This window comes from Xenopus laevis, chromosome 4S, assembly GCF_017654675.1.
Source record: "Xenopus laevis strain J_2021 chromosome 4S, Xenopus_laevis_v10.1, whole genome shotgun sequence".
Lineage (NCBI taxonomy): Eukaryota > Metazoa > Chordata > Amphibia > Anura > Pipidae > Xenopus > Xenopus laevis.
In genome coordinates, this window is record NC_054378.1 from 77942465 (window position 1) to 77954747 (window position 12283).

At 36.7% G+C, this 12283-nt stretch overlaps 1 protein-coding gene across 3 annotated transcripts in view; it reads right to left on the reverse strand.

The window, feature by feature from the left end:
* Positions 1-9801: 9801 nt before the first annotated feature.
* Positions 9802-12283, reverse strand: part of LOC121393320 (uncharacterized protein KIAA0040-like) — a 31441-nt gene continuing 28959 nt past the window's right edge. For all 3 annotated transcript variants that reach the window (XM_041561496.1, XM_041561495.1, XM_041561494.1), the window contains exon 2: positions 9802-10850. In XM_041561496.1, the coding sequence (XP_041417430.1) occupies positions 10377-10673 (297 nt within the window). In that variant the 5' untranslated portion in view covers positions 10674-10850 and the 3' untranslated portion in view covers positions 9802-10376. The remainder of the gene's footprint in view (positions 10851-12283) is intronic.

Sequence of the window (12283 nt, forward strand, 5' to 3'; positions counted from 1 at the left end):
CAATCTCTGTCTGTTGTTTTCCAACACAGAGACCAGCAACCATTCATTAAACCAGAATGGCAGTGGCAGGTTGTGTCCATTTTCCTTAAGACTGGCAGCTACATGTCTAAAGAAATAGTAACACCAAAAATGAAAATGTCTTAATGGAAACACAATATACTGTACTGGTAAAACTGGTATAGATAACAGAAACTGTGTAGAATCCCATTGTATACTACAGAGTTTATCTGTTATGAGCTGTGTAACCTAAACTATAGTAAAGTTTCTGAAACAAACACACCAGTTGTATCAGTGCAGCACAACAGTATTTTATGTTCTCATTATTAAAAACACTTACATTTTTTGGTGTTACCATTTCTATATAGCGTGTACAAGAAAATATACTTACTATATACTATAGAATATGAAGACTTTATCCATTTTGGTTAGTTGTTGGTTGCTGCTCTCTTACTTGTACCCAAGGTGGGTTAGAAAATCAAGAAGTCAAGAAGAAAGGAATTGAGTTGCTGCTAGGGTTGCCACCTGGCTGGTATTGATGATAAATTGATGGTTGATCCCAATGTTGTTAAAAAGATAAATATATAGGAAGGCTGGTATTTTTTTCCAGAAAAGGTGGCAACCCTAGTTGCTGCCCTAGATTATTGCTGAATTTCTTAGTTATTACTTAGAGTGTGTGTGCATCAAGGTTTGGAGGCTTAGTACTTTGTGTGTAATTTATCTTTACAGAAAAAAACCTACTTGGGACTTTCTTTTTTCATTTACTACTTAAGTGTTTTTATTACATTTGCTAATATGCCTCCTTCGAAGGATTAATTTCTCTTATAATGTTTCATCAATCTGCATTTAAAGAGCAGATTCTATTTTTATGTTCAGCAGAATTATTGTAGAAACAAAGAAGCAGGTTTGTTTTAACTGTGTGAACTGAAGGGCAGTACAGTACCATGTACAACCCTGCTAAAATCAATAAGCAAAGCCTACACATAAGATGTTATTCAAGGGAAACCATTAAACTGATTTTTTACTTCTACCCCTTAGTAACACCAGTCCTAAGGGGATTTTAAAGGCAGCCTCCCACTCACACTAGTAAGCAATGTGCTCTCTTTGAATAAAACCCACTATAACAAACCCTTTTGCACTGTGATATTTTCTGTCCCCCGCGCTTCTCCTTCTGTTCACTGTTCCTTTCTGACGCATGCTCCACTTGTGCGTGTCTTTTTATACTGGTAGCGCCCCGTGACATCATGAAGGTGGTGTGAAAGTCATATATATATAAAGGTGCCTCGTCCATTTTCCCATTGCCCATTGTAGGTCTATTGTGAGATAGTTCCTGGGTGCACAACAATACTTTGAAAAGATTTCACCCTATAAAAGGATATTTGCTAAAGCAAGGCAAGCTGCACAGTGCAACAGGCTGGCACAAATCACAATTTTTTAACCTTGTGCCTTTTGCAGTGAGGCACTAATCTTTGCCTCTCTCCCACTGAATGGAGCACAGAGAGTTGAATTTGCCAGTGATTTGTATTCTGTCAATTGCAACTACTGTACTTAACACCTGTTTGCACCACTGAGTGCAGTACTATGTGCCTTGCTCTCGATTTTCACCCCAGTGAAAGGTTCCCTGGGAGTATGGTGCAAGTATGTTCAGTATAAAAATAAAAAAACTGGGTAAATAGACAGGCTGTGCAAAATAAAATGTTTTTCTAATATAGTTAGTTAGGGAAAAATGTAATGTATAAAGGCTGGAGTGACTGGATATCTAACATAACAGAACACAACTTCCACTGACTAGTTACCCTGGTTACCAGGCAGTGACTTGAAGGGGGGGGGCACATGGACCATAACTGTTGCTTTTGAATCTGAGCTGAATACTGAGGATCAATTGCAAACTCACTGAATATTTATGTCCCATGTGGCTCCCCTTCAAGTTGCTGACTAACTCAGAGTTAAAGAGCTGAAAAGCAGGAAGCAGTGTTCTGTTCTGTTATGTTAGACATCCAGTCACTCCAGTCATCATATATTACATTTTTGCCTAACTATGTTAGAAACATTTTTTTTGCACAGACTATTTACCCACTTTTTATTTTCACACTGAACTGTGTTATTTATGTCCTTGTGTCAGATTATGTCACACAGGGGTATATTTAATCAAGATGATAGTCTCCCCTGTGCTTCCTACTGGGACACAACAGGACAAGGCCAGCTGAGGAATAGCAGATGTGCTAATGCGCACACTCCAATGTGGACCTGCCTGGAAACATGTGCACATTTCACATTACACTTTAGTCAAAATGGCTATGAATGCTTTGTGTTGTATCAAGACACATTTTAATTTAAGATTTCTGAGGAAATAAGCCAAACATGCCTATACATATCTAAACATTGTTTACAGTGCCTTGTCCTTCATTATTTCCTTCCAACAATTTCAGGTCTATGTAAGCCACAGCTTATGTTTTGTTAGAAAGAACCACACCTACACTTTACCCGAAAGAAACTGCCTTTTAATGAAAGCTTTTTGAAAAAATGTTTATACTTATATCTGCTTCATTTTATGTTTCTTTTTAAACTCTCATTTGCAATGCTACTATAAAAAAGGTGCAAATATGTTATAAGATTCATAACATTTACATTGTGAAAACTGCATTTTCCTTGAATGCGATTTTGATAAAGAAAACTGCAATATTTTTTTTTAAGATTGATAGCGCGAATAATAATAATTTGTGAGACACGATCATTAACTCAATTTCTGTTGATGTTTTGGATTTTAGCAGTGAGTGACCTGTTGCTAAATATATTTTGTTTCTATCCAGACAAAACGTATTAGTTTCATATTGGCTTTTTCTTTGGTTGTTTTGTAACTCTCCAAACGAATAACATTATAGCCCTTTCTAATACTATTGGCAAAGTTATACATATTTTATTGCATGTATTCTATTTCTTCTGCGCATAAAACCAAGATATGAGTTATAATACTGTTTCTGTTACTATTTGAAATGTTTGGGGATACTATATGAAACGTGATGCACTGCAATATATATAAACCTGCCTCTTTAATGACTTGTGTGCCGCCAGATTGTCTCTGTATTGTGCACGGCAATCGCTAGGTGAAAAATTGTGGGCAAGTTAAGACACTTTTGCCATAAACTCGCAATAATGTGCAAGGAGCAAAGGTACAAGAGAAAACCTGTACTTTACGCAATTTGGCTGTACACATTTATAAATATGCTCCTAAAAATCCCATAGGAATGAATAGAAGGTGATTTTTTCTGTGGTAAACTCTAATCTCACATTTTGATGGCCCCTTACCCTAGAAATAATGAAGTCAGAGCTATATATAAATAAGATGTGAGAGGCTTCTCCCTCATGGGGCATGGGAAAATTCATAGTGACTCCTTTTGTTTATGGAGCAAATTTACTAAAGGGCGAATTTTCACCTCGGAAGGCTCCGCCACACTTCTTGCAACTTCGTCAGGCATTAATTCAAATACATCTCTTTAGATGAATGCTGCCGAAGTTTCGCCAACAAAACAACGTCAGTGTGGGCATTTTTAAGTGTACTTTCGCTATCGTTACTTTCTTCCTAGAGAAAATGCGTTAACACACTTACGCTTATGTGAATTTAAATAGGGCGGTACATATAGGTCATATATTTACAGTATATTTATTAGTAATGTAGATGAAATTGCTTGAAGTGGCCACTTATTATTAATAATGTCCAATAAAGCAAATTAAAGACAAAATGTCCTAGACATGAGCCCATCCTAAAACAAATATGGCATGAGCTTCAAAGGGTTAAAAAAATTTAAGAATATATATAACAGTTACAACTTTTAAACATAATACCACTTTCAAATATGAAAAAACCCCAGTGTTTTGTCTTTTTTTATGACTTTTCGGCATACAGGATATGATGTCACTGACATAAGATTGTTGAGGATGTAGCTTCATCTTAGAAGACTCTGGTGAACAGGGTAACGTAGTGGAAACTTCGCACTTTGATGAATTTGCGTAGTAGAAACGATTGTTCGCCTGAGTGAAAATTCGCCTGTTGAAAGGGTGTGAAACTTTGTTAGTGATGTGCTCTTTCGCTAGCGAATTGCCCTCTACCCCTTTTAGTAAATTGGCGATGTCCATGCTAATTGTAATTTTGGAGAATTTTCGCTTGTGATGGCCACTTAACCCTTTAGTAAATCTGCCCCTATACTATAGTAATCTTTCTGAAACTATAACACATATTTACCAGTGCAGAGCAACAATAATATTTTACTTACTTTAAAACACTTTTTTTGTGTTACTGTTTCTTCAAATGCTCCCTTCTGGAAGTGATGCAATCCCCATCAAACCACAAGTTTATTGCATCCCTTTTGATGTATTTGGTGCATCGAATGCCCAGGTTAGTGTCCAGCCTTATTTATTCTGGACTTATGGGGGAAACACTTGATTATTAATAGAAAAACAGCTATTTGCGTTTGAAATTTCATTATCCCGTTATCCAGAAAGATCAGAATTATGGTAAAGTAATTTCCTATATACTCCATTGGAATCCACATTTTTATTATTTCTCTTTAAAATAATTTATTTTTTCTCTGTAAGAATAAATCAGTACCTTGTACTTGATCCAAACTAAGATATAATTATTCATTATTGAAAGCAGAACCAGCCTATTGGGTTTATTTAATGTTTACATGATTCTCTAGTAGACTTAAGGTATGAAATCCAAATTACAGAAAGATCCTTTATCCAGAAAGCCCCAGGTCCCAACAAACGCTGCTCTACACCTATACCTTATAGCTGAGCTTGGCTAAAAGTCTTGCTAGATGCTGTTAACTGTGAGCAAATGAGTGCTGTATTAAAATGAAAACTCATCCAAAAGCACTAATGTAGGGTAACAGAAATGAAAGTGAATGAGGCACTGCCACTATTATTATCCATTGCTAAGGGATTTCAGTTCTTAGTGCCAATGAACATAGACATTGAGTGTATATTTCATTGTCACTGGAATTTTCATTTACATGGGATTTTTACTGAGGAGAAATGTATTCGATTTATTTAAAATTAAGTTCACTTCCAAGACTACCCACTGACTTGCTGATAACGAGCCGCTGATTAAAATTCAGTGCAACAAGTTGTTTCAAAATACATAAAAATACACATTTTCCACTTCTGCTTTTGCAGCTGCTCATTAAGCCTTCAGTTTTACCTTGAGCGTGTTGCATTGCCCTTGGGAGGTATGAGGTGTGAAAACCATCATCCGTTATTCATGTTAAATAAAATGTGTATAAATATATATTCTAACAAAAACAACAACAAAATAAATGCTTTTGCTTTCAGAGGCTGCCATTTTCCCAAGGAGGTCTAGCCCCATATAAAAGAAAAAACAGAACTGCATGAATATTAAATTCTATCAATTCTATTTCATTTAGTCACATCTGAATAACCAATTTCGCAGTTTAACCTTAAAACTTTAAATAAAAGCTGAACTATGTGGTCTGTTGTAGACCTTAAAGGAGAACCAAACCTTTATATTAAAATCCCCTACCTCCCTACCCTACATAGACCCCCCTCCCTGCTCCCCCCCAGCCTAGGTGTTACCCTCGGTAAATGCCCCTAACGTCTTACTTACTCCTCGTTGCAGAGGCAGTGCATCACAGGCGCCATCTTCACAGGCAGAGTTCACAGGCACCATCTTCTTCTCTTCGGTAACCTTCGTGAAGTAAGCGCCATATCGGCGAATGAACAATTGGAGCAGTCCTACGTTTTTTGACAACTGCGCATGCGCCGAAAGTGACAGAAATGGCAGAAGCACCGGGAGAAGACCCGAAGATTACCGAAGAGAAGGAGATACAGAGTGTTTCATGGGAGCTTTCCTTTTCCTGAGCTTTCATACAAAGCCAATGTCTGCTCAACCTTTTTTACGCTATTTTTATACATATATATATATATATATATATATATATATATATATATATATATATATACAGTATGTATATATGAGTAGGACTTTTAAGCAAGAGTGAATGCACTGAGGTGAATGTTAATAGAAGTGAATGGACGAGACATGGGCAAGTGATGGATGAGAGCTATAAATTGGAGTAGGGCAGTCAGCTTGGTGAATCTTTCTGACAAGAGAAAGCTTAGCTTCTGAGATTTTCTACTTTTAATATTCAATTTATGGTAGTTCTTGCCATCATGAATCATATTAATGCCACAAGGGAGCTGTAACTGAAATATGATTTCCTGCAGTATATTTTTCCCTCTTGTGTGTGTCTATCTAATATCTGAGGAACTGTATCACAAGCCTACTCACATGGAAAAAGGGTTATGCATGGGAACTGGGTTGGTTGCTAAGCATAAGCAATTGGCCAGACGATGGGAACACATTAGTAACCACAGAGTAGCAAACAAAAACTTAAATAAATCATGTCCGTGCATACAAATAAGCCATACATTAAAGTCATACATGAATATTAAAAGCCTAGGTATTATTTATTTGTCTCCTGGCAGGGAATATGTTGCAGCTAAGTGCACAATTTGTCACATTATATATATCTACTGTAAAAATCACATTTGTCTTTTAAACTTGACTTAGCAATGTCTCTAAATTTTGTAGCAAAGAAACACTTAATGCCAATATAAAAATAAGTCACCATGAAATGTCTGTACTTCTAAAACAGCTATGAGAACCTCTTACAGTTGTTAAACTAATTTTAACTAACTTCTGTTGGTAACTGCAAGCAAAATTTGCCCCTCAACCAATTTTTAACTTACATTTATCAATGTGAGTTTTTATCCGTTAGCCTACTAAATATATTTTTCTGTGACTCCACCAGGTCTGCTGCCCAGTCCTTCTAGGACCTCCATCATCTGAAAGGGACTGCAAGTAACTAAGTAGGGAACCAGTGGAGAGAAAGTAAAGGCTTCCAAGACAATGGGGAGTCTGTAATAAACTATGAGGCATAGAAGTTCAGAGCAAACTATGCAGCAAGTATAGTCCACATAGACCAGGGATCAACCTAAAATGAATCATAGTATCAGAAGAAAAGATCTGTATTGGGGGTATGAATCATGTTGAGATATATATTTTATGGTTCCAAAAGCATGACCAGGATATGTGCCTCTTGAACTTGGAACCAACAAGTGAGACAATTAAATCCTGGTTGGTTTTGTCCAGGCCAGCACACCTTGTTGAATTAAATTCTTACGGTAAATTGCAGATGTTATTTGGAAATAGTGTCTGTGCCAGGGCTGGAACTAGGGGCAGACAGATTAAGCACATGCCCAGGGTGCAAAGCTTGGGGGGCTCCAGGCATGTACCTTCCCTGCCGCGTACCCCTGTCCAGCTAGACGGGTCCTGCTCGGTGTGCCAATGTGTTTGTTTGTGTGCGGTGGAGGGAGGCACCCAACCGGTCTTGCCTGGCCCTGGTCTGTGCTCATTATTTTCAGAGAAATACATTTTTCACAAGAAAGTCAATTCAATGGCAGGTTTACAAATTTTCCACGTCATTCAAATCCCACACAAGGAAATCCATGTATTGCTGTCTCGTGTATCTTCACTCTACTAGATATCAATTAGGCAGCAGATTTTACTGCACAACACAGTAGGATAGAAATGTTGTAGCATAAAAAGGCAAGCAATAATGTCCTTTTTATTAGCAACATGAAATTTGCAGTTTATCTAGTTGTAGGTTGTAATGTTTAAATGTCAGAACCTTAAATAAATAAAGGAGACTTTTACAAAAATACAGTACAAACTTTATTTTTCTTGTACTATAGCAATTGATCTAATTTGCAAATATCCAAAAGTGTATATTACCTCGACTTTATAGGCATGACAGCAATAAAATTCAAACTGCTTTGCAGTGCACGCCTCTAAGACTTTAACCGATCCACTCAAGTCTAGTTCTAAACAGATGGTGCTGTTCTTATGAATACAATGGGGGCTCTCTGTCAAGGCTAGCAATATGGCAGTTTCCACTCATTTGCATAAAGGTAAATATGCAGTGAAGCGTGTTCTGTGCAAATAATATGGGCTCACATTTTACTGTTCATATACAGTAAGGATTAATGGATATTTATATATTATTCTGTTAAAGTGACACTGATGTTATTTTAACAGGACCATGTTAGTATGTCTTTGAAAATGTTCCCCATTCTGTACTTTTAAAACTAATATCTTTCCACCTCTACTTGCTCTGCTGTGGCAAATTCAGCTATCCTGTTGGATGTGAGGTTGGTTTTACAGCAACTGAGACTGTAGACGGTAGAGGTATGTCGATTGGGCTAAGGGATTTAATTAAACAATACAGCATAGAGAATGTCTTTAAAGGAGAACTACTTCTAAAGTTAAAACGTGACATCAAATTTATCTTCACTATCCCTCTCTCAGCACCTGTTTTTCTTCATTCTATCTTCTTGCAGAAGTCAGGTGTCAGATTTTGACTGACAGATCTGATATATCTTTTGGGATGCTCCCATTCCTAGCAAATGTATTGGTGTCAAATAATTGATTCCATCACAAACAAAATCTAACACAATAACTCATTTTGGCACAAATTCTGTATGTAGACAGGATTACTGGTGATTTAAAAAAGAGCGAGCTGTAATACATTTTCTAATCAAAAGGAGCACCCCCTTAAAGGTTAAATTAGACCAGTCAATCAAAATCTGACTCCAGCTCCTGAATAAAGCTAGACAGATGCTTGACTATTTCACAAACGGTACAGATTTATATTAAAATTATTTTTAAATAAATTTCTGTTTGATGCTTACATTACATTTTCATTTTCATGATAGTTCTCCTTTATCATAATACCAGGAAAAAAAAGCATATGTTGGGAGGTGCCTTTACATGATATTATGCTCCTTCTGTTCCCTCTGCCTTGTGACATCTCTAATTATTCTTGTGACTATTTGGGATGTTTACTGGAAGATGAGTTTGAAAACACTCCAGTAATTTTACATGGAAGACTTTGGATCACACCACTGTGCAACTGGGATTATGAAATCAAGGCAATTAAACAACTTTGAAATGTTTCTCAGAGTGCTCATTTAGCATCAAAACATGGAAGCCAAGCTTGCAGTTGTCCAACATCCAAATGTGACCCAAATTGACAACTCAGTTTTAACAGTAAACCAATGATTAAATAGAAAAAGCCTATAATACAAAACTGTCATTTGTAACATTAAGAAAAATATAAATAATATTTTCACTTCTCTTTCATAGAATTTAACATAAATAATGAAGCATTTTTTTTCAGACCAGGAATCTGCTGAAAACAACTTACACAGTATTGTATGTATTTAAAAATATTTAAAAATATTTCTCTCCACAAGTTTGAAAATACTTTTCAAAAGTCATTAAAATGATACCGGCACTGGTTAAGTCTCAGGGCTCTAATTTTTTCCTTAGCACATCCATTTCCAGCAATACAACCTCTTAAAGCTTTAAAGGAACAGTAACATCAAAAACTGAAAGTGTTTAAAAGTAATGAAAATATCATGTAGTGTAGCCCTGCACTAGTAAAACTGATGTGTTTGCTTCACAAATACTACTATTTTACTTTTACTATTATATAAATAAACTGCTGAGTAGCAATGGCGGAAATTGAAAAACGGCTATATGGCACAGGATAAATAATGGATAACAGATAGCATTATGTTCTACAGAGCTTATCTGCTATCTGCTGTGTAACTTGAGCCTTTTCTCCTTTGAATGGCTTCCCCCATTGCTACACAGCAGCTTATTTATATAAACAATAGTAGTGTTTCTGAGGCAAACACAGCAGTTTTACTTGTGCAGGGCAACACTACATGATATTTTTATTACTTTAAAACAATTAATTTTTTTGATGTTACTGGTCCTTTAAAGGCTGCTCTACTGTCCCAAGAGTACAGAGCTCTAGCCGGGTACAGAAGTTAATACGTGAGACTTCAAACAGCTGTACCATTAACACTGGGATGTTTTCTTTTTCTAAGGATGGATTATCACCATACAATAGGCCCTTGGACATTGGTGACAATTCTGTTTTGGCTTCCAAAGTGGTGGTAATCAAGTGCATTGCTTATAACACTCTCATTTCTAAAAATTCCTGAGATAAAAGTAATTAAAAATGGCAAGCTACTGCTATTTACATTTGCATGTCAGTCAGCTGAGCATAAAGCAATAGACCATAAAATTACTGCAAGAAGTAGTTCACCATCAACTGTCTATTTATGGTAACCAAAAGGACGAGTAATGGAAAGTACAGGGATGTACTCTAGCTTTATCCAATCAGATAATAGGATTGAAAACTGACAGTCAGTAGTATGGTATTAACAGTATATTATGCCAAGCGTTTTAGTGCACTTGATCTGAGTTTCTTTTCAAGATTGAGACAAGCCTATACAGAAAATGGAGGGATCTTCTCCAGCATTAAAGACTTGTTTTGTGGACTTGGGATCCAAAGATCCTCCTCTTCCTTCTTCCCTTTTTTCTTTTTGCCCGCTGGATATTTGATATTTTGCCTCTTTTTGGTCCGACAGCAGCAACAATGACAACAAACAATACTGAGTATAAGTAATGTCAGCAATGGCAGAGCCAGCAATACACTCAAACAAACTGTGTTATAAATGCCCTCCTCGTGCTTGGCTTTAAGCATGTCATAGATGGAAAGAAAGAATGAATTGATATTGTCCATTATGAGATTCTTTTGATATGTGTGATGGCAGCTGTTGTCCGGTCCCTTTGGAGATGTGGTTCAGAAACTCTTTGTCATTGCGTCCTGCAGAAATTCTATTGCATAGAAGGTTGATCACATCCAAAGTTCCAGCTCCTCATGATAATGTTTAAAAGCTACCACAATGCAACTTTCTTCCTGTGGGAATATGAGTAAATAAATACATTTTATTTGAAAATGGCAAAAAGTCACACACATGCACTGTAGTAAACTTTGCAGCATTTCCCAGTTACTGGATTGCAAGTGATCTGAACATTATTAAAAACAACAAAAAACAACCAACAAAAACCACAAACACTGAATGTGTGTCAGGTAGGAAGAATACACGACTGCCTATAGTGAAAATAAGCTTATTTATTTATTTATTTATATAAAATAGTCAACACATGGGCTATTTTATGAGATACATTTTTTTATATATGTATAAAACATAATTTCCCTTAAAAGTCAGATAACTAGGGATACATTTTGATTTACTTGTTTTATTATTTTTTTTATTTTTCTGTTCTGATATTCATCTCCTAGTCTGCCATTTAAACCACTGATTTGAATGATTCCTGATTTCTGTTGTCATATCTGATCTTCTTTCTTATCACAATCCAGTGTTTTCATAGTTCCTGAATTATTTATCTTTTTTGTTCCGCTGTGTTATAGTTTGAGAGTTCAACTGCTGTCTCTTTCCTTAAGTCTTTAACTGCAGCATTAGACTGGGGGGCCCAGGGCTCTACGGCCTGCAGCCTCAGGGGCCCCACACACCATCCCCGGGCCACCCAGCTGCAAAGTCCTCTCTGCTCTCTCTCTAACTCAGGGGCCCCACACACCATCCCCGGGCCACCCAGCTGCAAAGTCCTCTCTGCTCTCTCTCTACCTTTTCCAGCGCGACTGGGGTCAGGGAGGGAGGTAAGTGAGGGAGTGCAAGGAGCAGGTCTGGGCCGGCAGGGCCCAAAAGAGCCGGGCACACCAGATTTTTCCCTGGTGTCCCACTGGCCCAGTCTGACCCTGTTTAACTGTAACACTAGGACAGAGAGAGGTTTGAGAGGAAAATGAACAGGAGAAGCCCATAACCTACATAAAAACAGACATGCTCATTTACATAGCAACAGTTTTCCTTGGCAGATCTCACACAAATCAACTATTCTAACTGGATAAATAATAACCTAAATAAATTAGGTTCTTTGTTCAGGATATACTTTGCTGCATATTTTAATGAACATTTATAAAACCATAACTTAGGATAAAATGCAATTGCTTTTCAGTGGCTTTAGTAATAGTTTTAAGAAATCTAGATGCATCTGTTTAAAAAGACCAGGCTTTCTGATAAAAAAAAAATAAAAAAAAATAACAAAGTTGAAAGAAAGACAGGATGTGTGGGCTGAAATGAGCACGCTGTCTCAAAATACCCAGCGCCTGTTATGCAAAATGTTTTTCATTTAAAGATAATCACAAACAGACTAAAGACAGGAGCAATTCTGCAGTGTAAACATAACCAATGTTGCTGCACTTCAATTTGCAACATGCTTTAAATGATTTTATGTTAAAAAAATACTGGCAGTTTTGTCATATTTTTGCCA